The sequence below is a fragment of the Trichosurus vulpecula genome, chromosome 9 (genome assembly GCF_011100635.1).
Source record: "Trichosurus vulpecula isolate mTriVul1 chromosome 9, mTriVul1.pri, whole genome shotgun sequence".
Taxonomy (NCBI): Eukaryota; Metazoa; Chordata; class Mammalia; order Diprotodontia; family Phalangeridae; genus Trichosurus; species Trichosurus vulpecula.
The window spans coordinates 6,080,596-6,108,289 of NC_050581.1; the positions used below are offsets into that span (position 1 = coordinate 6,080,596).

The 27,694-nt window shown below is 37.2% G+C and overlaps 2 protein-coding genes across 3 annotated transcripts in view; both read right to left on the reverse strand.

The window, feature by feature from the left end:
- SLC44A1 (solute carrier family 44 member 1) overlaps positions 1-27,694 on the reverse strand; it is a 218,154-nt gene that overhangs the window by 119,274 nt on the left and 71,186 nt on the right. For both annotated transcript variants that reach the window (XM_036738123.1, XM_036738122.1), the window contains exon 3: positions 14,838-14,980. In XM_036738123.1, coding sequence (XP_036594018.1) covers positions 14,838-14,980 — 143 coding nt within the window. The remainder of the gene's footprint in view (positions 1-14,837; positions 14,981-27,694) is intronic.
- On the reverse strand, positions 682-1,070 carry LOC118830984 (60S ribosomal protein L36-like). Its single transcript, XM_036738124.1, has one exon. It carries the CDS (start codon positions 1,059-1,061, stop codon positions 744-746), a length of 318 nt encoding a protein of 105 aa, XP_036594019.1. The 5' UTR covers positions 1,062-1,070; the 3' UTR covers positions 682-743.

Consider the following 27,694-nt stretch of genomic DNA (forward strand, 5'->3'; position numbering starts at 1 on the left):
AGTAGGACTCCCTCTCCATAGCCACCACAAAGCTCTGCCATACCAGTGCTCCTCCTCCCCCAAGAACCGCCAACCAGGACCACAACCCAGATCCAAGCAGGGGAAAGCAAGAGAACCTTGCCTCAGTGCCAGCAAAGCGATCTCTCCACTCCTGCTCTGATTAGCTGCTTGATCTGGAGAAGGTTTATGAAGCAGTAAGATACAGTGGTTTCATGAACTGTGGGAATAGGATGGCATGAAGATGTAGGTGGGTTTAAATTGGTCTCAGAGGGGGCAGAATAGAAGAGAAAGTCAGGGAGGTGAAATAGTTTAAGTAGGGCTTTTGAAGAGCTTTACATATAGGCAAAGGTCTTCAGTCTGTTCCCTGGTATAACCAAAAACCACAGTAGGGCCTGAAGGAGGAAAATAATATGGATAGATAGGAAACAGTTCTGGCCATGGCTTGGAGTACTGTTGGAGGACAAGAAGTCTGATCAACGTGAATGCTATGAACATGGTCAATTTTTACATGTAAAAGAGCTTGGCTATTTCAGAGTATGTTTGTTCTGTAGCTCTTCTATAGAACAATACTCCTTTATGGCTAATAGAACTATCATTCTCTAGTTCCACAGCTCTGTATTTCCAAGTAGTTCACTCAGTTATCAGAGATGGAAGTGACCTTAGAGACTATACCACTCCACCTTTTTTTTTTTTTATTTGTCAAATCTTTATTGGGTAAGTGGGAAAGATTGGCAGGGTCCAGTTTAGTCCTTCTTGGCAGCAGCCTTCCTCATGGCAGCTAGGACATTGCTGAGCTCCTCTCTCTTCCTCTTGGCCCGGATGTGAGTTCCTACCCTTTTTTTGATGAACTTAAGGGCTCTCTTATCCTTAGAGACCTTTAACAATTCCATGGCACGCCTCTCATAAGGGGCAAATCCACACACTTCCTGGATCATATCTCTCACAAACTTGGTGTGTTTGGCCAAGCGCCCATGGCGGCGGCAGTGTCGCGGCTTCGAAACGTTTTTGGTAACTTTGTGGCCCTTGTTGAGGCCCACGGCCATGGGGTATCGGATGGCCATGGCTGCGGCGCGTAGCCCCAATGGCAGCCACAGCAGAAGGAAGGAGAGAGCGTTGAACTCTGGGATATATCCACAACACATTATTTATAAAAATTTAATTGGTTTATATTAACAAACATGTTATCACCTACCTACCACTTCTTCCTCTGTCCTCTCCCTATGGGTGGTGGTGGTGGTGGTGTCCTTTACTTCTTTCTTTGATCTCTCTGGCTGACTAGCAATACCATGGGCTAAAGGCCATGCACAACTGAATGACCTTTACAGCATAATTCCAAACTGCTTTCCAGAATGGCTGGACCAATTCATAGCTCCACAAAGTTTGTTCCTGTGCCTGCTTTTCAACAGACCCTCCCATATTTGTCATTTTTCTTTTTTGTCAACTTTGCCCATCTGATTGGTGCATAAAAAAATGTATGGCTTAATGTTTGTTGAAAGAGAATTTTTGGAGAGAATGGTAATTGACTCCATTTTGTTTTGTATATTTTGCTATGTATAGCCTCTGCACGAACTGCAGGGTCAGCTGCAACAGCTGGCTCCCTTCAGTGTCTTCTTTGCTTCTCTAATTGGTACAAAAAGACTAATCGCTTTTTGTTTTTCTAAAAAACAAAGAAGATTTGGGTCTCTTGAATGTCCCCCTTTTTATCACTTCTGACAGGTACCCTTTGATTTAGTGAAAATAACTATACTAACAAGGATACATCCTTTATCTATCTCCTGTAGCTGATGACATACATTATCCTAAACAAGCACACTTTTTTCTTTGTATAACCTGCTGACCAATAGTAAGCAGCCATCTTTTTTTTCTTTGTTTCATGTAATATATAAATACTGGTAGCTGAATTTTGAATGACACCCAATCCCATCAACTGTTGGTGGGGTGTGTCACATTCTTAGTATGATAAAACCTGTTCCTTTGATTTGTTTTGGCTTACTGGTGTCAACTAGTTGAACTAATAAGAAAATTCATGCAACATTAGTGATTCAGGGAATTCTTACATATCACTATTAGTACGTAGCTTGGATTTCTTTGGAATAAAAAATACTTAGAGGAATAACTTCTGACCATTTAATGGCTTTACTTTTTAAAATCTAAATCAGTTCCTCATACCTCTTGGAAATTACTAGAGAAACTTTCTACAAAGATTTTTTTTAACAGTTTCCTGTTTCCCATTTCCATTCTAATTTTAGCTGCGTTGGTTTTGTATCAAATTGTCCATTTTATCTTCTGTGGTTCACTCTGACCTTTGTTTTATCATGCTCTCTTCTACTCACAGATCTAAAAGGTAATTTCTTAAACTATAATAGCAGCTTTTGTTGCTTGGTCATTTTGGTCGTGCCCAACTCTTCATGACCTTCATTTGGGGTTTTCTTGGCAAAAGATAATAGAATGGTTTGCCAGTTCCTTTTCCAGCTCGTTTTACAGACGAGGAAACTGAGGCAAACAGGGTGAAATGACTTGCAAAAGGGTCACATTGCTAGTAAGTATCTGTGGCCATATTTGGAGTCCAGTCTTCCTGATTCTAGGTCCAATGCTCTATCCACTGAACCACGTACACTTATTCCCTCAGTTTCCTTTTCCTGTCTAGTTGCTACAGCTAGCATTTCTAGCACACTCTTCCTCCTCAATCATTTCTTCTCTCTGGGTTTTTGTGATACTGTTCTTCCCTGGTCCTCCTCCTACCTGTTTGACCTAACCCTTTCAGTTTCCATTGCTGGATCTTAATCCAGGTCATTCTCACTAACCATGAGTATCTCCTAAAGTTCTGTTCTGAGCCTTCCCTTTTCATTTGGTGACTTCATCAGCTCCCATGAACTGGATTATCATCTCTATACTAATGATTCTTGTCTCTACTTATCCAGCCCTAATCTCTCTCCCAACCTTCAGTCTCGCACCCGCTATTGACTAGTACTTCTCAAACTGGATGCTTCAAATTCAACATTCCAAACAGGAACTCATTATCTTTCTCCCAACACCTTTCTTTCTTCTTAATTTCCCTGTTACTGTGGAGAGTGCCACCATGCTCTCAGTCAGGCTGGAAACCCAGGTGTCATCCTCTGCTTCTCACTCCTTCTCATCTCCTACATCTAATCAACTTCCAAGTCTACTTCATAACATTCTCATATACCTCCCTTCTCTTATCCGACACGGCCACTGTCCTGATGCAGGCCCTCATCACCTCACAACTGAACTATTGAGTAACCTGGTTTGTTTTCCTGCCTCAAGTGGGCAGAGGCACACTCCAGTACACTCAGCTGTAAAATTTATCTTCCTAGAGAGCAGGTGTGACTGTCTTACACACACACACACACACACACACACACACACACTCCTCCTACTCATTCAGTACTCTCCAGTGGATCCCTATTGCTTCCAGAGTTAAATATAAAATAGTCCATTTGACTTTATGAGAAATCAAGATATTATAAAACAGAACCAAAGGAATGAAAAAATGGAAGACAATGTGAAATATCTCATTGGAAAAACCACTGACCTGGAAAATAGATCCAAGAGAGATAATTTAAAAATTATTGGACTACCTGAAAGCCATGATCAAAAAAAGAGCCTAGATATCATCTTTCAAGAAATTATCAAGGAGAACTGCCCTGATATTCTAGAGCCACAGGGCAAAATAGAAATTGAAAGAATCCATCGATTGCCTCCTCAAATAGATCCCAAAAAGAAATCTCCTAGGAATACTGTCTCCAAATTCCAGAGCTCCCAGATCAAGGAGAAAATACTGCAAGCAGCCAGAAAGAAACAATTTGAGTATTGTGGAAACACAATCAGAATAACCCAAGATCTAGCAGCTTCTCCATTAAGAGATCGAAGGGCTTGGCATACGATATCCCGGAGGTCAATGGAGCTAGGATTAAAACCAAGAATCACCTACCCAGCAAAACTGAGTATCATGCTCCAAGGCAAAATATGGACTTTCAATAAAATAGAGGACTTTCAAGCTTTCTCAGTGAAAAGACCAGAGCTGAATAGAAAATTTGACTTTCAAACACAAGAATCAAGAGAAGCATGAAAAGGTAATCAAGAAAAAGAACAAGAAAAAGAAATTGCAAGGGACTTACTAGAGTTGAACTGTTTTGTTTACATTCCTACATGGAAAGATGATGTGTATGATTCATGAGACCTCAGTATTAGGGCAGATGAAGGGAATATGCATATATATGTTTATGTATATATATGTATATGTGAGTGTGTATGTATGTATATATGTATATATGTATATATATATATATATGGAGAGAGAGCGGGCACAGGGTGAGTTGAAGATGAAGGGAAGATAGCTAAAAGAAATAAAATCAAATTAAGGGATGAGAGAGGAATATATTGAGAGAGGGAAATAGGGAGAGATAGAATGGGGTAAATTATCTCGCATAAAAGTGGCAAGAAAAAGCAGTTCTGTAGGAAGAGAAGAGAAGGCAGGTGAGGCGGGGATTAGTGAATCTTGGCTCTCATCAGATTTGATCTGAGGAGGGAATACCATACATACTCAATTAGGTATATTACCCCACAGGAAAGAAGAAGGAAGAAGATAAAAAAAGGGGGGGGATGATACAAGGGAGGGCAGATGGGGGTGGGGGTAATCAAAAACAAACACTTTCAAAAGGGGATAGGGTCAAGGGAGAAAATTCAATAAACGGGGATAGGTTAGGAAGGAGCAAAATATAGTTAGTCTTTCACAACATGAGTATTGTGGAAGGGTTATACATAATGATACACATGTAGCCTATGTTGAATTGCTTGACTTCTTAGGGAGGGTGGGTGGGAAGGGAAGAAGGGAGAGAATTTGGAACTCAAAGTTTTAAAAACAGATGTTGGAAAACAAAAAAAAATATGTTTTTGCATGCAACTAGAAAATAAGATACACAGGCAATGGGGCAAGAAATTTATCTTGCCCTACAAGAAAGGAAGGGAGAAAGGGATGGAAGGGGAGTGGCATGACAGAAGGGAGGGCTGACTGGGGAACAGGGCAACCAGAATATACACCATCTTGGAGTGGGGGGAAGGGTAGAAATGGGGAGACAATTTGTAATTCAAACTCTTGTGAAAATCAATGCTGAAAACTAAATATATTAAATAAAGAAAAGAGTTCAAAATAAATAGTCCATTTGGCTTTTTAAGCCCTTTATAGCCTGGTTTTCTCTTACCAGTGTTCTATTTTATTCCCCTCCATGTACTCTAAGAATCAGTTTGGCCTACCTGCTGTAGCAAGACACTCCATCGCTTAACTCCCTGAATTTTCACTGGTTGACCCCTGTGCTTGGAATTTTCTCTCTCTTCATTTTGGCCTACTAGCTTCCCCAGTCAAAATCTCACCTGCACAAAAGCCTTTCTGGATCCCCATTAATGTTAATGCCTTTTGAATAAGCATATTTTAAAAACTCTTTTTAATTTCTCTAGAAATATTAAAGATAAGATTTCTCTAGCTTAAAGTCCTTTCCAAACTTTTCTTTTTAGAAAAGTAGAAAGAAAATGGGCATGAGTCTTCCTCTGAAATGGAGTGAGAGTGATAAGGAAACTAAACTCTTATGTAAGTGATACGATAACTTCCTCACCACCAGGAACCACCTAATGGCAGTGTCTATTCTCTTGAAATTAAAGCCTAAACTACTGATCACAGGAAGGGACTCTTAAGGAGAAGTATTCTAGGAAGGAACTAAGAACTAACTATTTTGGAACTTAAACCCCAAATTATTTTAACATATTATGATCTTTTCCTTATTCAAAATTCCTTTAAACATTACCTGAAATCTTACAGAGATAAGAGAGTCATATTGCATAGCACTGGAGCCTATGTCCATTTGGACAACTCTCTTTCCAAACTAGAAATGTCATGGACAGATATCAAATGAAATTGTTCTGTTTGATTTGAGTCTAAAGTTTAAAGTGCTTTATTAGTATTTTAATTTAACATTTCCCTCTGTGATTACCTCCTATTTATCCTATCTATATCTTGTTTGCACGTTGTCTACCCCCATTAGCCTTGAAAGCAGGGCCTGCTTTCCCCCTTTTTTGTATCCTCAGCATTTAGCCCTGTGCCTGGCACACAGCAGGACTGAAATGCTTACTGGTTGACTGACTAACTATATCAAATAGTAATGGTGATAATGAATATCCTTGCTTTATTTCTGATCTTAGTGGAAAGGCTGCTAAGTTATTTTTATTACATATAATGCTGGCTATTCGTTTCAGGCAGATAGTACGTAACACGTTAAGGAAAAGTCCATTTATTCCTATGTTTTTTTAAATTAATAGAAATAGGTGTTATATTTTATCAAAAGTCTTTTTTCACCTATTAATATAATCATGTGATTTTTATTGTTCTTTTCATTAATATGATCTATTATATTTGTAGTTTTCATAATATTGAATGAACCTTACATTTCTGGCATAAATCCAACCTGGTCATAATGTATAATTCTGATATTTTGTTTTAGTCTATTTGCTTATAATTTATTTAAAATTTTTATGTCAATGTTCACTAGGAATGTGAGACTATAGTTTTCTTTTTGTTTTGATTCTCCCTGGTTTAAGTATCAATCTCATTTTTACAGATAAGAATCTCAAGCCCAGAGAGAAATAAAATGACTCACCCAAAGCCCTAGTGAATTTGCACATTTTACTTTCCTTCGAAGTGAAATATATTAAAAATTATTTACCAAGTGCCTACAATGTACTAAGAACTCTATGGTTTTATAAAGGATATAAAAAGAAGATAAGGCATAGTTCTTGTCCTTAAGGAATTAACAATTGACTTGGGTAGACAATATTAAAAAAAAAATTCAAAAATACAAAACCTGGCACAACATGGATAGCCATAGGTCTCTAAAGAATTCTGAGAAGGATAAGAGCAGTAAGTGAATAAAACAGGAGGTGAGATTTTGACCACTGTTTTTGAAGGATTATTAGGATGTTGATAAGCATGTAAGGAAGGATGCCATTTCCCAGCTAGGTAAACAAAATAACAACACCTCTTTACCCATAGTGTTCTAAGGTTTACAAAGCATTTTCTTTCTAACAACCTTGATCATTAGATCAATGATTCTCTAATTTTATACTTAGGGGCCCAAAGCCTCAGAGTCACCAAGTGATGATATACCAACTACTACGTGAGGCAAGATTTAACCCTGGGGACTCGACCCCAGGTCCAATATTCTTTTCTGCTATATCATATTGCTTCCCAAAACTAAATAAGGAAAAACAAAACTGATACATATAAAATTTTGCAATGAAATTTAAAAAGATCAGCTACCTAATTACAGGATGGAAGAAGTATAGCTAGACTGTCATTCCTGTGAAAAATACTTTTTGTAGTTGACTACAAGCTCTGTGAGTCAATAGCAATGTGATGAGACTGCCTGTTCAGTCCTGGGCGACATGCATTAAAAGACACTGACAAGGCAAAGCAAAGCTAGAGGGTGAATTCTGTGGGGCTTAAAAAGATGTAAGAGATGAGATAGAAGAAATGTTTGAAGGAACTAGAAATGTTTAGTCTGGAGAAGAAAAGACTTGAGGGATGACTTCATAGCTGCCTTAAAATATCTGAAGAACTATAAGGTGAAAGAATTATTCATTTTATGAGGTTCTAAAGAACAGAACCAGCACATAAACCTATTTAATACTTAAGATTAGGAATTTCACTGGTGGATATTTTCTCCACTGATGTAGAAAAGCAACAGCTCTTCTTTTGTAGGCACCTTTCCTCAAATGGCTGAGGCTAAAAAATAAATCACCATCTGATGGCCAAGTGTACAATAACGAGCCCCCGTGCTTAGCTGGTCTACAAACAAACAACACATAGTCCACTACTGAGCTGGACCTGATGCCTTTCCAGTTTAGGAGGGTGCATGAGAACTGCCATCACCTTCAAGAACTTGGTCACCTCTATAGCTGAGGAAGCGTGACAAAAAGACTACAGTAGAAAAGCTATATACACTTCAAAAGTAAAATCTTAGTGAAGACAACTGACCTTTTCTTGTGAAGGCTTAGATTCATTCAGTTCTGTTCAGTGAATACCAAATACCCCATTTAGGTTTTTGATGACTGTCCAGTTTGATATTCAACAACTGGATTTTTCAAAGGTAACCCTGATTAGCATCATCATTCAAACTGCTAATGTGCGAACATGTTATTAGACAGCACATTCAGTGTTACTGTAGAGATTTTACCTTTCAATGGCAAATGTAAAACTTTTGAACATTTAATGTTGCCTTTTTAATGAGTTAGGCAAAAAGCAGTCTAGGACTAATGAGTAGATGATTTATTTTCATTTATTATGACAAGGGAAGTTCTAAAATATAGCCTAGTTGTATTATTATGTATGTACCTGAAATGCAGTTTAACTATGAACCTAAGTAATGCCATCTTGGTTTTAAGGAATTACGGAAGGTTTTCACCAATAAGCATCGTTACATTTTTTGCTTTCCCATAAAACTACAGCAAGCTTTATAATTTAAAACATTTAAAACATGCACAAAATACAATGAATAGATAAAGCCAGGAGTTGGATAATTGAAAAGACTAATAAAATGGACAAGCCATTAGCTAAGTCGTTTTTTAAGAGGAAAACCAACATCAAAAGTTAAAAAAAAAAGATAAATCGTAAGTGATGAAAAGGAAATAGAAGAAATTGTTAGAAATCACTTTGCCCATTTATAGGTGAGTAAAGCAGACAACTTAAAAGAAATACATGAAACTTTACAAATAAAAAAAATGAAAGAAACAAAAAAATAAATTAATAACTCAATCTCAGAATAAGAAATTGAAATAAAACACAAAAGAACTCCCAAGAAAAACAATACAGGCCCAGATGGATTATAAGTGAATTCTAGCAAATGTTCAAATAATAATTAACTCCAAATTATACAAGTTGTTAGGAAAAATAAAAGAAGTCATCCTATAAAATTCCTTTTGTGAAACAAATATGATCTTGATATCTTAACTAAGGAGAGATAAATAAGATAAGAAAAGTCAAAAATTAATATATATAGTGAATGTTAATGCAAAAATATTGAATAAAATATTAACAACAAGGCTATAGCAACACATTCAAAAGATTATCTACCATGAGCAGGCTAGATTTATACCAAAAATTCAGGGATGATTAAAGATTAGGAAAAATATAACTCTGTATGTAACAGACCATTTTAACAGCAAAATAATTTTTAAATTGTGATCACATCAATAAATGTAGAAAAAAGTCAACAAAACATAATATTCATATATGTTTTAAAAAACAGAAAGCATAGGAATAAATGGACCTTTCCTATAAATGGTAAACATATCTATGAAAAACCAAATATTAGAATAATCTGTAGTGGGGAAACACTAGAAGCCTTTACAATAAGATCAAGGGTAAAACAGAGCAGACTCTGTTGTCACCATTTTATTTTTATAGTTTTAGAAATGCTAGCAACAGCAATAAGAAAAGTAAATGAAATCCAAGGAATATGCATAGGCAAAGATAAAACAAAATTTCTACTATTTGTGGACATGATAGTTTACTTAAAGAACCTGAGAGATTCAACTAAAATTAATTGAAATATTACCTTAAATAAAGAAGCAGAATATAAAATAAAAGGAAGTGAAGGAGAAGGGAAGAATATTAAGCTCTTACTACGTGCTAAGTACTATGCTAAGTGCTTAATAAGTATTACCTCATATGAGCCTTACAACAAATCTGTAAGGTAGAAGCTATTATGATCTGTATTTTACAGTTGAGGAAACTGACGCAGAGGGTAAGTTACTTGCTATGGGTCACACAGTAAACTTCTGAGGTTATATTTTGAACTCAGGGATCAAAAATTTGTTACTTGTTAAACTTACTTAAATGTATGTGCATAAATATGTATAAGTGCATATGTATATTTTTAAAAAATAATATAACACTGCATGTGATGGAGGTTCAGTTTCTCATATGGTTGCCTTCCTAATTCTTTGTGTTTTGAGATATTTGTGATAGTTGATGACTGATTTTTTTTTAAATGTAAGATGTAGTGGAAGGGCATTTAGTGTCAAGAATAGAATGATCCAAAAATACTTTGTAAGCATCAAAGCAATCTATAGCTGTGAATTGTGATTGTGTTTTTTAAAAAAATTCTCTGCCTAAAAATGGGGGATAGGGCTGAGGAAGGGAGCTGAGGGAATTCTAATTGCATGGTCTCAATTTTCTCAGTGAAGTCAGTGGCTAAGTCATTTCCTGTAACTGTGGAAGGTTAGTACAGCTGGTGGCAAGAGAAGAAAAGGTTAGAACAGTGGAGATAAGAAATGATATAAGGAACTGATAACAGTAAAGCTGTATGACTGCTTAAATTTCTTATGGACAAAATAAGCTCTAGATCTCTACATTCACCATTGGCACCTTAAAAGCCCTAGAGCAAGGGCTCCTAACATTTTTATTGTGTCATGGACCACCTTTTGCATTCTGGTAAAGCCTAAAGACCCCTTCTTGTAATAATGTTTTTTAGTAATTGAAGGAAATGCTATATTTTAGTTAGCAGAGGTTAGTAAAAATAAAGATAAAATGTTTTTCCTATGAAAGTTCATGAACCCCCTAAAATCTATTTATCAACTCTTGATAGGGGAGGGGATGGAGGGAGGGCATGGATCCCAGGTTATGAAGCCCTTCCCTAAAGAAAGAACAAAAAATGGTGGTAAAGACCCAAGAATGAGAATTCACAGGTTGTGAATATCAAAAGGTCAGAGGGGAAAAGGGATTTTAGGCATTAGTTAATTAAGCACATAAGTAGCAGGCTATGGGATGATTATGATAATAATACTAACACTGACATTTATATGGCACTTTAAAATTTACAAAGTACTTTACCTACATTTATCTCATTTGATCCAAGATCAGCTAAGTGCTACAGATATATTATCCCCATTTGACAGAAGAGGAAAACCAGGCTAAGAGATGTTAAGTTACTAGTCTAGGGATACTGGCTACCAAGTGACTGAGGTAGGATTCAAACTTAAGTCTTCCTGACTTCAACTCCAATTCTCACATTCTGCTATACCAAGACCTATAGTAACCAGCAGCTACATGCTCCTAACTATACTTGCTGGTGGAATTCCTACTATACTCAGTCATTACCAACCTCAAAACTCTGCACTACAGTCACTTTCCCTGTCCTTGGCGGAACATCTATAAGAATAGCTATTATAGGAATCTTAGCCACTAACAGGAACTATTCCCAGAATGCCCTGACTCCCAACAGCAAGAGGCTGTAAGAAAGAGGCTTCCAGCACGATAGGGTTGAACCTCCCTACTTCCAACACTCCTTGGAGACTCTTTGGAGCCTCAGGAGTCAGGAGTTTCCCTTTTCCTTTCAAGCCCACCAGATTTCTATCCTCACTAATCTCAGGAGGCCAAAGCCCTAGGTCTTATTGCGATAGCTGATACAGGAAGCAGGAGTGGGAGTTTTTTCAGGTTAGTCTTGTGTCCCTAACTGGGACTCAGCACATTTTCTAATGAAAACAATGTTTAAAATGATGATTAGGTTCTATAATATTAGTACTATAGTTTAGCGCTAACAAAGGTTAAAATGACTTCTAGGCTAGTCTCAGAAATCAGTAACCTTTTAAGATTATTTTAAGTCTATTTCTCTGGGAAAATAATTCTCAAGTTCCAGGTAGGTGACTAAGAAACCAGCTTCTGGAACACAAACTGTTTGCATGCTAAGGATTATCTATTTGATATGGTTTTATCTGTCATTTTTCTGTACTGCTTGATTAACCAGTTGCATATACTGCACCCAGTCAAAAATATCAACTGAAAGAAAAAGGATCAAAATTGGACTGATTAATAAGAAGCCTTTTAAATTAAAATCTACAATAACGGTTTTCTTCATCAAGAAAGAAGACTGCCTCATCAAAACTCTGAATCATCCTTGCAACTTGCTCACTGCTCTGCACATAGCACATGTTTATAAGTGTTTTCTGTTGTAGAAGAACAGAATATTATGGAGACAGGGAACCTTCCTAGTAGAATACAGCAATAATCTGTATAACGAGGGTGCTGGCTGAAATAACAGATTATTAATCCAAAAAATGACGAATCCAGAGAATAGAATACTGATGGGATGTGGTGACTGTTTGGATAAAAAAGATGAAGGAGATGAATGGGTCAAAGATAACTGCAAAGTTTTAAGCCTGGGAAAACAGAATAGGGAAGTCCAAGGCAGAAATAGGAAAAATGGGCAATTGGGTTCAGAGTCAACTTTAGGCATTCTGGGTTTTAAGTAAAAGAAGCACAAACAAATGTAAATATCTAGTAGACTGCCAAAGATATAGGATATCTGGAGAAAGAAATTTGGGGATTATCAGAATGATTTCATGGAAAGCCAAAGGAAGGGGATAAACTGTAGAACGTAGTAAGTACATCTGTTTACAGAGATGATCAAATGGTAAAGGGCTCACCCTTTGGTGAGAGGTCAAAAATAATGGTCAAGAGAGGAGACAGCAAAGGTGGCAGAGATGAAACAAGAACGTGACACACAATTCAACATGTTCTTTCACTTAAAACGGACCCTTTAAGGCAGAGGATGCAAAGCAGACTGCACTGTATGTACTTGTTTTGTAAACCGTGGTTTCTTTTCCCAGGAAGAACACATCATCTCAAGTACGCTGAGATCACTATTCTGTTTCTTGTGCCAAAGACTACTGTTTTCATTTCCCCCTTCCAATTTCACAGCATTACGATTTCACTGAAATCGTATACTTGAAATTTATAGTTTTGTATTTCAGATAAAAAGGTCATAGGACTTAAGAGGGGGAGGGGTGGAGAAAATTTTCAAGCATGCGTAAACACACATAGAGTCCAACCTACAGCTCACATGTGAGTGGCTCATTTGATAAGGCTAGCCACCTGGAGACAAGGCGAATGCTTTTTATAAAATAATAAGTATGTCAGGGTACTCTTTGGAAAAGGTATATTCATAGACTATTAACAGCTCCAGGTTTTCAAATCTGCCTCCAATATAATTAAAGGTTACTCTGAGGAGAGGACTCAGTACCTGAAGTTTAAATGCAAAAAGTGGTATCTACCTAAAGCTCAGTAGCCTTGCTGATAGCTATGTCTTTATACACTCGCTATAGAAGGCCCATAAGAAAAAAATTTTCATGTATTTAAATTAATCTGGACTAGTCGGCTGAGAAGAGTAGGATTAAAAAGAGAATTCTATCTTCAATTTGGGTTTTGTTGTTGTTTAGTACTCAAGTAACATTGGAACCTTTAATTAACCTTCAAAAAGCATGAAAGTTAAAAAAAAAAGAACTGCAGAGGTAATCTAGTTAAAAGAATATGGACAGAGCATAGAAAATAGTTGTGTGACTAAATTGCTCCAAACTGTGGACACATTTCTGCAGTTCTTCATTGTGGAAGTCCTTCAGTCCCTCAAAGGATATGCCAGGGAATACAACCTCTTGCTGGTTGAAGGTGAAAGGCTTTAAAAACAATCCAGGAAAAAGACGATCCTTCTGTCTTCCGAGGGCTGGCTCACTTAAATTATAAGAGGCTTATCACCACACCAAGATTGGCTACTGAGTAGAAGGTGATGAATTTTTTCAATTACAACTCAAAGGTACCAGGGAGTACTTGTCAAGATGATGAAATCATTGATCCTTTAGGTACTAAAGTAAGTATAATAGTCATACCAAAGACTAACAGAAGAATTAGCAAATTCATTCTTTATGCTTCTGTTGTCAAATGTATTTGTTTTGACCAAACTAGTTCACCTTTGTGAAAAATTTTAGTACTCAACAGGAAATTATAACTGTTCATTTCCATAAATAAGCATAAATTTCAGGGGTATTATATTTCATAATAAGAAACTAGGCTCATGCAATATTTTCATGTATTGTTTATAACCAAGATATACCGTGTTAAGAAACACAAATGATTTTTAATAACATTAATAAACAGAATCCTGATTAATCATTTTAATTCTTTCATGTCTGGTTGGCTATTTGGTTTGCATTCATAACTTATGTAAAAACATTAATGGACTCAATTTACTCTATCATCTCAAAACTATATTCTGCTAATTACAATGATCTAAAGAGGTACTCAAAACCTTGAGTCCTATGAGTCATTAAAAATATACAGTACTAACAAATATGGTGGTACCAAACATAAAAATGGTCTAAATGAATCACATTCAACAACACACATCCCCTTTAAACTTAAAACTATAAAAATGAATAAATCTAGTTTAAATAATAGTTTCAAAATGTTTCATGAAAATTACAAGATGATTGTGAGAAAACCAAATCTAAAACCCTAAAAACTATGTTACAAAATTGGTGTTCTATACAGTAGTCACAAACAACAAAATCCTAAAGATATCCTCATTGTTTTAACACATTTAAAAACTCAACAAGCCCATTCTCTATTTTCCTGTCCAAATATAATGTGCCAAAGAAAAATGTTATGCTTTGTTCTCTAGTTTAAACATTTATTCTAATATCAAACCTGACAATGGTGAGAAAATGGGAGGAGCACATGCATAAGCAAAAGATTTACTAGAATCAAGTCTATGTGCACATATTAAAAAAACCCAAATGTGCACATTTTAATTGTAGCACCTAATTTTAACCAGAAATGGTTTTTCTTGCCGAAAATGAGGAATTACTGAGGTAAAAGAAAGCAACATTTTAAAAATTAACAAGGAAAGTTGTTGCTAACAAGAATAGTTTACAAATACGTGCCTTCCGAAAGCTATTAAAGTGCTTCAACGTTCACCACAGAACACTCATTTACTCACTTCCGATGGGTGTGGTCGAGGCCACTGTTAGGTACGCTTTCCACTTTTGCATTTTTCTGCCCACAAATATTTCCATAGCTGTCGTATCCTGACACTAGTCTTGCTGCTGCACCTGTTGCTATTGAAAAGCCACAAATAAATCCCTAGAAAAGAAGCAGAAAAATAAACAAATAAGTAAACCAGTACACTGTCTCAACAGCAACAGTCACAGCCTGACACCCAGATGCCCGCCCTGCTTCTGTCTGTTCCAAGGGAACAAAGAGCTTTCTTCCAAGAACTGAGAGTAACAATGTTCTACTGTTTCCCTTATTTTTCATCTAGCTCAAAGGGAAAATACCCCACGTAAGACCATGGGGAAACACTACAATTGTAACTGAACAAAACTTTTGCAGGAGGTGGTTGGTACATTTTAATAAAACCATGTTTTAAACTTAAAAGGTGTCAGAGGCAAGGGAAAAGAAACATTTTTTTCTCTGAAGAGTAGCTGTAGCTATTTGTGTGCACCAGAATCATTCTTACCTCAACAAACAACACAGATGCCTTCCGGCAACAAAGTTTTAAACAAGAGAATGGATTGTACAGTGCAGCAATTATAAAGTACTTTTACATACATGGGAGACACAAAAGGGCAGCAAACTGCAGTAAGGACCAGTTTATGCATGTAAAGGTTACTTTATCATGCGGCCACATGCATTAGCACAACACCCAAGGCAAACAGCGGAAAGCTTTAGAGCACGTACTATTATTCTTGCTAAATCAAGGATGAACTGGCTGAAATGAGGAAACAAAGACTTAAATACAGCCCAAGGATGTTCATGACAAGGAAGTGAAAAGAGGTGATACTGGAATCACAACTGATCAATTAAATGTATTTGGGGAGAAGACAGAAGTTTTAAAAATCATACAAATTATCCTGCAATTAAGCGTACATGTACATGTCTTTATTAGGCTGGCTAATGAAAAAATGTCAGAGGCGATAAACAATATTAACAACACGCATAATTCTTAATAAGCAAAAGGTGAGATTTGTATTAGAATACTAATTCAAAGTAGCTCTGCTGGATTTCAGGTCAGCTGTGCTGAATGCTCTATTTTACAATTCACATTTGACCATCTAGGGTAGTGCATGCACATGAAGGAAATCAAACAAAAATGTTTTCCCAACTATTTTTCCTTCCCCACCCCCCACCCCCCGGCCCCAACAAACCACTTTCTGCCTTGAAATAGCCACTACTGTTGCCACAGAAGCTTCTCAAAATGGAACTGCCTTTACCTGAAAAGATTAATAGTTATTCCAACCTGACAGATTGCCTATTACTGCTCATTGATTTGGTATCACAGTCTTGCAAATTTAGAATCAGAAGAGATCTTTGTTTTACTAAGGAGGAAAGTGAAGATCAGAGGGATTGAGTGACTTGACACTGTCACAGAGGTGGTAAGTGGAAGAACTGGGATTTGATCCCAGGCCCTCTTTACTCTAAATTCAGGACCATTTCCACAGCACCATGTAAGAAGGAGAAGAAGATTAATAAGAACCTATTTGTCTACTCCCACACCCAGCTACATATCTCATTTTCCTTTTCACTTCTCTATATCTTCTACCTCCTGAGAGAGGTTTTTATTAGTCAATTCCCCAACATATTTCCGACCCTCTAGGGAGAAGCCAGAGGTAAATAAGGAATATCAGATACCTAGTCCTTCCTGTCTCTAGATTTACTGGCAACCTAAATCTAAAAGGGAGAGACAGAGATACAGGGAGAGGGGGAGAGAGAGAGAGAGAGGGAGAGAGATAGGGAGGGAGGGAGGGAGAGAGAAAGAGAGAGAGAGAGAGAGAGAGAGAGAGAGAGAGAGAGAGAGAGAGAGAGAGAGAGAGAATCCTAAACAAGAACTCTTAATCATCTTCACTTAAGTCGTCACTCAATAGCACTTATTAAGCAGTACTATGTGTCAGGCACTGTGCTAAGAGCAGAGAATACAAAGATAGGCAAAAAAAAAAAAGGTCATTGATTTCAAAGAACTTACATTATAATAGGAGAGACAACATGCAAACCATGCATGCACAAGATATATACAGTGGAAATGGGAAGGTAATCCCAGAAAAAAGTATCAGTAGTGGAGGAGTATTCTTGCATAAGGTAGGATTTTAGCCGAGTCTTGAAGGAAGCAAGGGCAGCTAGCAAACAGAAGTGAAAAGGGAAAGCATTCCAGTCTTAGGTTAGAGCCAGTGAAAAGGCCAGAGAGTCAGGTGATACATTGTCATGTGTAAGGAATAGCAAGAAAGCCAGTGTCACTGGAATTTAAGAGTATAGAGAAGAGGAGTAGATTGCATCAAAGCTGGAAATGTAGAAAGGAGTCAAGTTGTACAGGCTTTCAAAAGGCAAACAAAGGGTTTTCTATTTGATCCTAGAAGTAATAAGGAACCACGGGAGTTTATTAGATAGGAGTGTGGTCAGACATGTTTTAGAAAGATCATTTTGGTAGCTATGTGAAGATGATTAGAATAAGGGGAGACTTTGTAGATGTGATGAGTGAGTTGGACTTCATAATTTTAATTTTAATTTCTTTCAGTCTGCTAGTTATATTTGAAGAATTTTTTTCAGGTAGTCATTGCTTGCTATTCTTTTAAGAAGTGCCTGTTCATATGCTTTTACCATTTATCAACTGGGGAATAGCTCTGGTTCTCAAATTTTTATATCAATTCCTCATACATCTTGAGGTCAGATCTCTACAGAAGCATTTGCTACAAAGATTTTCCCCTAGGTAAATGTCTCCATTCTAAGTTTTAATGTGACTGATTTTGTTTGTGCAGAAAATTTTTAATTTTGTGTAATCAAAACTGTCCATTTTAACTACTATGATTCTATTTGGTCAATAACTCTTACTCTCCTCATTGTTGTGAAAGGTATCTGTTTTCCTACTCATCGGTCTTATAAGCATTTAGGTTGTTCGTGGTACATGGTAAAAAAATTTTATCTAAATCTAATTTCTGCCATACTGCTTTCCAGCTTTCTTCAGCAGTGTTTGTCAAATAGTGAGTCCTTATTGCAATAACTATTCTCAGTTTTTTTCAAACACAATATTACTATTCAACTGCTTAAGATTCTTGGATATCTAATCTGTACCACTGAAAAATTTTCTCTTTTCAGCACAAAGCAATTTTCATGATTATTGCTTTTAAGTATGGTTTGAGATCTTACATTACAAGGCCCTCTTTATTCCCACTTTTTTCATTATTCCCCTTGAGTGTCTTGACTCTTTGCTCCTCCAGTTGAACTCTCTTTTCTAGTCCCCTGCAAAGTTGCCATTTGGTAGTTTAATCTGAATGACTCTGAATCTTTAATTTAGCTAGCACTGTCATTTTTATTATATTGGCATGGCTAAAGTCATAAGCAGTTAAATCTCTCCAATTATTCAAGCCTATCTTTATTTCTGGAAAGACTGTTTTATAACAGTATTCATAATTGCTATATATTCGTAGCTAGATTCCCAAATATTTTACATTCTTTAGTTATTTTTAATAGAAATTCTTTTTCTTTCTCTTTCTACTGGATCTTGCTGATAATACTATTATCTTACTTATTACTTATTTTACTTGTTAATTGAATCTCTAGGATACTCTAAGTAATGTTGTTTCCAATAAGCAATGATTTATTTCTTCTTTGCCCGTACTCATTCTATTTGTTTTTTATTTAATGCTATGGCTAATATTTTTAGAAGTACATAAAATAATAGAGGTGACTTATCCCTGATATTGTTAGAAAGTCCTCTCACATTTCTGTACTACAAATAATGCTAGCTCTTGGTTTTAGATAGATACATTTTAAGTAGAATAGTTGATTTATTTCTTTTTTTTAGTGTTTTTGTTAAAAAAAATTATGTTAATATTTTTGACAAAAGAGGGTACAATATTTTGTCAAAAGCTTTTTTTGCATCTTTTGATGTTCTCATGTATTTTTTATTGTTTTGTTAACATGACCTTTTACACTGATAATTTTCCTAATATTAAACCAATCTTGCATTCCTTGCATAAATCCAACCTAGTAATTTGTATGTTCTCTTTACAATGTTGTAACCCCTTACTAATATTTTACTCAATATTTCAGCAATGATGTTCATTAGAAATACTTGTCCACAGTTTGCTTTTTCTGTTTTATCACTCCTTGGTTAGATATTAAGACGACATTCATTACATTAAAAGGATTTGTTAGCATCTCTTCCTTCCATATTCTCGTAAATAATTTGTTTAATATTATAATCATTATTTGAAAGTTTGGTAGAATTCACTTCAAAACCCATCTAGTCCTTAAGATTTTTTTATTTGGTAGTTCATTTGTAGCTTATTCAATGTCATTTTCTGAGATAAGGTTTTTTTTTGTTCTGTTAATTTAGGTACTTTGTATCTTTAAAATATTTATTCATTTAAGTAATCAGTTGCATTGGCACACACATAGGCACAATAGTCCCAAATAATTTCCTTTATTCTGTCAGTTGCTGTGAATTCTTTTTCATTTTTGATATTAGAAATTCAGTTTTCTCACCATTTTTTAAAAGATAAAGTTAGCTAATGATTTGTGTATTTTATTAGTTTTTAAAAAATCAGAGACTAAGCCAAAATGGCAGAATAGAAGGAAGGAATTTAGCCCTTCTGCCCCTAACTACTCCAACAACTATCTAAGAAGAATGTTAGACTAAGTAGCAATTGAGAGATCGAAGGAGATGAGTGATTTTTCAAGCCCAAGATTATAAATTTGAACTACATGCAATGACCAAGGTAGGGTTAGACAGGTATCACTGACTCAGTGTCTGGAGCTGTGAAATAAGTCAGCAGTTCAGGGACACACAGAGCTGACTTCAGACTCATCCAGTGGACCAGGCCAGCAGTTCCAGATCCCCCAAGGATACTGGAAACATGGACTCAGTGTTCAGTACATCAACACAGGATTGCCCAGGGCATATGATGAGTTCAGTCTCTAGCCCAGTATTACAAGCCCAAGGGGGTGGGGTCAGCAAAGAGAGTAGTGTTCTCTCCCACAGGGGACCAGGCCAATAGCAAGAGAAAAAAGGCTGTCTCCTAAAGGGGCAAAGATTGAAGGTACAGCTGTAAGAGCTCCTAGCTAGGCTGACAATGGTGGGTTGCTCAAAGATCAAAGGAAGAATAATATGCAAAAAAAAAAAAAGATAAAGGGCCATTATGATGCCAAGGAGGACCAAGAGACAAGTCCAAAAAAAGAGAACTCCAAAATACCTACAAGCAGAGCCTCAAACAGCTGGGAAAGAAAATTAACATCTTACCTCAAGAAGCACAAAGCCAAACAATAGACTACCTCAAAATTAAGATAGACCTAACAAAAGTTAATGACTCCATGGGAAAAGAAATATTAAAACAAAGTAAAAAAAAAAAGAAGAAAACATAAGGTATCTCACATCAAAAGCAACTATGCTGGAAAACATGGCAAGGAAAACTGGTTAAGAATCACTGCGTTACCTGTAAGCCATGAACAAAAAGTAAAAGAAAAACAAAAGGTACTTGGATTTCATAGCTGAAGAAATAAAGAAAAAAACTGTCTAGATCTAGTTGAACTAGAGACAAGATGGAAAAATGACGAATTCATGTGAGAGAACCCCTCAAGTGAAAACACACAGTAACACCAGAGCCAAAATCTAAACCTTTCATGTCAAAGAAAAAATACTGCAAATTAGCACAAAGGAAGAGTTCAAGTACCAAGGAACCACAGTTAGATTTAGCACTCATACTTACTATAAAGGAATGGAAAGTTTAGAAAACAATATTCCAAAAGGCAAATAATATATGCTTACAAACAAGAATAACTTATCTAGCTAAAGTGTATATACATACGCCTTTTGAAAAAATATTCCAAATTCTCTCTTTCCCTTTGCCAACCCATTGAGAAGGCAAGAAGTACAATACCCATTGTACATCTGAAGTCACGTAAAATACAAAATTGAATGTAATCCTGAAGGGGAAAAAATGGACCTTTAAAGGAAGGGAGGACTTCCAAGCATTTTTGATGAAAAGATGGAAGCTGAATAGAAACTTTGCAATATAAACATAGGAATAAAAATAAACATAGAAAATATATTCAAGTGTAATCAGAAAAGACTGTATGAAGTGTTTGCTTTTGATTGTGGAGGGGCAAAGGGTGGAAATGAGACATACATTCTCTAAGAACTGTAACAACATCAGGGGCCATAAAAGGAGTCAGATAAGATGGAGAACCAGGGGATGATTTTTGAAAGGTTTTAATGTTTAAAAAAAAAAGGACGGGAAGGATAACTAGGGGAGAAAGAGGGAGAATTGGGGCAGGGGTTATTATCTCACATAAGCTGCCAGACTCCTAGAGCCTCCAGCTGTCAGCGTTTGAGGCCCCAGCACACAAAAGCAGTGACTGGACCCCTGAATCCCAGCAAAAGAAGTTTGGGACAGTGCCCTGGTGCTCCAGCAGGACCCAGAAAATAGATCCAGGAGAGATAATTTAAGAATTATTGTTCGACCTGAAAGCCATGATAAAAAAAAAAAAAGCCTAGACAGCATCTTTCAAGAAATTATCAAGGAAAACTGTCCTGATATCCTAGAACCAGAGGGTAAAGTGGAAATTAAAAGACTGTATCGATCACCTCCTGAAAGAGATTCCAAAATGAAAATTCCAAGGAATATTGTAGCCAAATTCCAAAATTATCAGGTCAGGGAGAAAATACTGCAAGCAGCCATTAAGAAACAATTTGAATATCATGGAACCAGTCAGGATTATGCAGGACCTAGCAGCTTCTACATTACAGGACTGGAGGGCTTGGAATATGATATTCCAGGAGGCAAAGGAGCTTGAATTACAACCAAAAATCAACTACCCAGAAGATTTGAGCATAATCTTTCAGGGGATGAGATGACATTCAATGAAACAGTGGACTTCCAAACTCTCCTGATGAAAAAAAACAGAGGTGAACAAAAAATTCAAGCTTCATATACAGACTAAAGAGAAGCATAAAAAGGTAAACAGGAAAGGAAAAAAAAAACATTTGTTATTCAAGAAGGTTACACTGTTTACATCCATATATGGGAAGATAATACCTTTAAGTCTTGAGAACTGTTATCTTTATTATGACATTTAGAAGGGGTATACATAGACAGAGGGTGTAGATACAAGTTGGTTTTGATGTGATGTTTAAAAAATTAATTACGGGGTGAAAAAAAAAGAATTGTACTAGAAGAGGAAAGGAGGAGGCAGAAAAGGGTAGATTACATAACAGGAAGAGGTGCAAAGACTTATTACAGTAGAAAGAAAGAAGAGAAGGAGGAAAGCATTGTTTTAACCTTACTCTCATCAGATTTGGCTCAAAGATGGAATAACAGAAATCTATTTTAATGTATAGGAAGTAGGAGGGGGAAGGGAAAAGAAACACTGGTGAGGAGGAAAAGTAAGAAAGAGAGAAAAGCATAAAAAGGGGAAAAATCGTTTGGCAGGCTACTCTGTTGTGCAGGCCTGATCTAAACGATAATGATTTAGACTTAGAGCATTTTTTTTTTCTGTTCAACTACGGATAGTTTTGATTTTTCCTTTGAAAATTCCCTATTCATACCCTTTGTCAATTGGGAAATGGCTTTTATATCTGTAAATTTTACTTAGTCCCCTGTATATTTTAGAAATGACACCTTTAGTTGAGAAACTTGCTACAAAGATTTTCCCCAAGGCCCTACTTTATTTCTCAGTCTACAATCTGGTTAATGTTTTAACGATCTAACTTATTTGTGCTCCTTTCATTTTTTTCCCCTCCTAAACTCTTATTTCATTCCAAATTTCTTTTTCCTTGCTTTATTTCTTCTAGTAATTCTTGTAGCCCTTATGGCCAAGCTATTGTTTTCTCCCTCCGAGGCTCTGCTTGTATTTGCTGTGGGAGTTACTCTCTTCTTTTGGGGATTACTCTGAGTCTTCTCAACCCATACTATTTTTTTCTTCATTATGTGGGGCATTTTCTTATATTTACTCATTTTTTCAGTCTCAAATCTTGGTTTAGAAATTTGGTGGTCAGGCTAGTTCCCGCCAACCCTTTTGGATGGCTTGAGTTGTCTTTGTTTGGTCCTATCTCTTTTGTAGAGTAGGTGTCGCTGCCCCACTTCTTTTGCCAATCCAGAAGGCTTTCTTGGTACTAAGTGCCACTCTCTGCTTCAATTCCTAGAGTCTGTCTCATCTTCCTGTGAGTCCATCGCGGGCTCTGGCTTCAACCAAAATCTGTCTTCTCTTTGCACAATCCTTGATTTGAAACTGGTTCCATCCCTTGCTGTGGGCCTGATAGGCCCCAGAGGAATATTGGAAACTACACTGATCTTAAGCCTTCTAACAAACCCTCCTAGTGCTAGCAACCAGGTACAGAGTTGGCTTGACCAACTGTTATGGCTCTAAATGTGCTAAGGAGCAAAGATGAGGCCCTGTGTCCCTACACAGTGACATTTTGGGGTAGGTTCTTTCCCTCCTTCTGTTCTGACAGAATAGTTCATGATCTGGGTTCAGGCCTTTGATTTGATTACTAGACCTTGCACTGACTTTAAACTCCCTGCTCAGAGCACTGGGTGACTGGTTTCAGGTATTTTTGTGGGAGCTTGCCCTGGATGCCTCTGGTTTTCAGCTAGTTTACCTCAATTTGCACTAACTTTGCTAACATAATCCCTCTTCCTGACTCCAACAGCTTCCATATTTATATGTATAAATAATGGTATTTATACTGGCCTCCTCGTGAAAGCCCTTTACCTGCCCACAGTGGCTTGTAATCATCTTTTTTTTCCCCTAAGATTCTGATCTGCACGGAGGAAACATTTCTGATTCTTTGCAGTTTTCATTATCAGTGGTCTTTGGTTTTAGATATTAGCTACGGTTTATATGAGGAAAGCTGGATTTTTCTATGCCTTTTTTTTCTATCACTTTTCAATGCTGTTATATGAACCAGAAGGCTTGCTTATAAAAACTGCACACAGAAATTTAATACACATTAGTTAAATCAACTGCCATAATGGAGAGATGACAGGAACTTGAAAATACCAACCAACCAACCAAACAAACAACACTTTAGTTATTAGCAAACACTTAATCTACTTGCCAAGAAGACAGATACGGAAATCAAGGTGAATCCTGATTCAGAATACAGATTCATTCCTAAAATCTTGTGGAGAAGGGTGGTGGGAGAGTATGAACATTACTGACTCACAGAACATATAGAACAATAATGGGGGAGGGGTACCATCTAAAGAAAGCTTGGGGAGAGATCCAAGAAAACAAAATCATCACTAAGGCAATTAAGAACGAAAGTAGAAAGACAACAAATAGATGGAAAAGATCTGCAAGATTTTTCTGACAAAGTTTCCACTATTAAGAATAGTGACTCAATCCCATTTGGATTCTAACATATTCCTGAATGTGATTATGAAGGAAGTGGAAATGGTAGTGAAGTACACAAAGCTGGGAAAACCAGCGGAAAAGAGGTACATTCTAAAGGTAAAAGAATTATAATGACACTGCGGGACTAGTCAGTAGCTAAGGTAGCTGAGGAAAGGAAAGGAAAAGTGTAAGAAGAACATGGTGTATGTGTGTATGTGTGTGTGTGTTTTGTGATTATTTATTAAAATTTAAGTGCCAGCAGGCCTTGCCACATTCATTACATGGAAAAGGTTTCTCTGCACTATAAATTTTCTGATGATCCTTGAACTGTCCTTTTTATCAGAAAGTCTTACCACATTCATTATATTCAAATGGTTTCTCACCAGAATGAACAGACTGATGTTGATTAAGGAATGCGTAAAGCAAATGCCCAAGTCTAAAGGCCCTCTCACATATATAGGGTTTCTCACCAGTATGAATTCTCTGATGTTCAGTAGTCTGAGTACCTGTGGGAGGCCGTACCACATTTATTTCATTGATAAGGTTTCTCAATAGTATGAAGTTTCTCATGTTCCTTAAGCTTTCCTTTTAGTTGAAAGGCCTTTCTACATGCATCACATTTAAATGATTTACATATTTCTCTCATTGAGATGCTTACCTCTGGAGAAGCTCCTAGGATTCATGTTGAGTTTTCAAATCTAGATGGTTAATCTTTGGTACATGTCCCTTGGGCATCTGGACCACTGCAACAGTCTACTGGTGGTTCTGCCTGCTTCAAGTCTTCTCCACTCCAATTTAACTTCTATTCGGCCACCAAAATGATTTTTCTAAGTGGCAATTCAAACCATACTACCACCCTACTCAATAAACTCCAATGGTTTCCTATATCACCTCCGGGATCAAATACAAAATGCTCTGTTTATATACACCATTAAAAGCTCTTTATAACCTAGACCCTTCTACATTTCAAGTCCTCTTACACCTTACTCCTCACCATGTATTCCTCAATCTGGTAACACTGGCCTCCTTGATACTCCACTTCATCTCAGCTGTGGACATTTTCTCAGGGCTGTCCCATGTGCCTGGAATGTTCTCCCTCGTCTCTGCCTACTGGTTTCTCTGGCTTCCTTTAAGTCCCAACTAAAATATCATCTTGTACAAGAAAGCTTGCCCAGGGGGCGGAGCCAAAATGGTGGCTGGAAAGTAGGGACATGCTTAAGCTCTCCTCCAAATCCCTCCAAACACCTGTAAAAATGGCTCTGAACAAATTCTAGAGCTGCAAAACCCACGAAATAGCAGAGGGAAGCAGGTCTCCAGCCCAGGAGGGCCTGGATGGTTACTGGGAAGGGTCTATCACATGGTGCGCGGAGCAGAGCACAGGCCAATGTGGGCTATGCCAGGATAGACCAGACCGGAAGTTGGCCAGAGCAGGCTTTAGGGCAATGAGTCATTGAGCTGTGGCAGTTACCAGACTTCTCAAACCACAAATGCCAAAGACCACAGAGCAGATTAGTGGGTAAACTGCAAGATGGGGTTAGAGAGCCATCCAGCCCCAGCCCTGGGGGTGGTGGAGGTGGTGCAGTGGTGGCGGCAGCAGCATCAGGAAGCTCCTGTGGCTGCTTCCAGAGCTCCAATGTCAGCTGCTTCTGGAGTTCCTGGCCCACACGGTGGGAGGAATCAAGCAGCGGATCAGAGCGGGAGTGCAGGGAGCACTTTGCCCTGCTTGGATCTGGGTCGCAATCCTTGTTGGCGGTTCTTGGGGGAGGAGGCGTGCTGCTGCGGTAGAGCTTGCAGTGACAGTGGAGTAGAAGTAGCTCTGAAAAAAGCAACGCAGTCCCTAAAGCTTGGGACAAAGCACTCTCTACTCCACAAGCAGTCATACCCTGACAAAAACCTCAAGGGTCAAGTAAGTTGGCTGGGAACATGAACAGGCAGTGAAAAAGGATGCAGACTCAGGGTCAGACTCTAGAATCTTTTTTTGGTGACAAAGAAGATCAAAACATATAGCCAGAAGAAGTCACCAAAGTCCTATATCAAACAAAGTCCAACAAAGAGCCTACATCAAAAGCCTCCAAGAAAAATATGAATTGGTCTCAGGCCATGGAAGACCTCAAAAAGGATTTGGAAAAGCAAGAAAGAGAGGTAGAGGAAACATTGGGAAGAGAAATGAGAGTGATGTGAGAAAACCATAAAAAACAAGTCAACCACTTGCTAAAGGAGACCCAAAAAAATACTGAAGAAAACAACACCTAAAAAAAGAGACTAACTCAAATGGCAAAAGAGCTCCAAAAAGCCAATGAGGAGAAGAATGCCTTGAAAGGCAGAATTAGCCAAGTGGAAAAGGAGGTCCAAAAGACCACTGAAGAAAATACTACCTTAAATATCAGACTGGAGCAAGTAGAAGCTAGTGACTATATGACAAATCAAGATATTATAAAATAGAACCAAAGGAATGAAAAAATGGAAGACAATGTGAAATATCTCATTGGAAAAACCACTGACCTAGAAAATAGATCCAGGAGAGATAATTTAAAAATCACTGGACTACCTGAAAGCCATGATCAAAAAAAGAGCCTAGATATCATCTTTCAGGAAATTATCAAGGAGAATTGCCCTGATATTCTAGAGCCACAGGGTAAAATAGAAATTGAAAGAATTTGCAGATTGCCTCCTCATATAGATCCCCCCCAAAAAACTCCTAGGAACATTGTTGCCAAATTCCAGAGCTCCCAGATCAAGGAGAAAATACCGCAAGCAGCAAGAAAGAAACAATTTGAGTAATCTGGAAACACAATCAGGATAACACAAGATCTAGCAGCTTGTACATTAAGGGATAGAAGGGCTTGGAATATGATATTCCGGAGGTCAATGGAGCTAGGATTAAAACCAAGAATCACCTACCCAGCAAAACTGAGTATAATGCTCCAAGGCAAAATATGGATTTTCAATAAATAGAGGACTTTCAAGCTTTCTCAGTGAAAAGACCAGAGCTGAATAGAAAATCTGACTTTCAAACACAAGAATCAAGAGAAGCATGAAAAGGTAAACAAGAAAGAGAAATCATAAGGAACTTACTAAAGTTGAACTATTTTGTTTACATTCCTACATGGAAAGATGATACGTGTAATTCATGAGACCTCAGTATTAGGGTACTGAAGGGAATATACACACACACACATACACACACACACACACACACACACACACACACACATATATATATATATATATACACACACACACACATATATACGTATGTATGACAGAGGGCACAAGGTGAGTTGAATATGAAGGGATGATATCTAAAAAAATAAAATTAAATTAAGGGATGAGAGAGGAATATATTGAGAGAGGGAAAAAGGGAGAGATAGAATGGGGTAAATTATCTCACATAAAAGTGGCAAGAAAAAGCACTTCTGTTGGAAGGGAAGAGGGGGCAGGTGGGGGGAATGAGTGAATCTTGCTCTCATC

Coding starts and splice junctions, on each gene's coding strand:
- LOC118830984 (XM_036738124.1), bottom strand. CDS start 1,061: ATGGCCATCCGATACCCCATGGCCGTGGGCCTCAACAAGGGCCACAAA.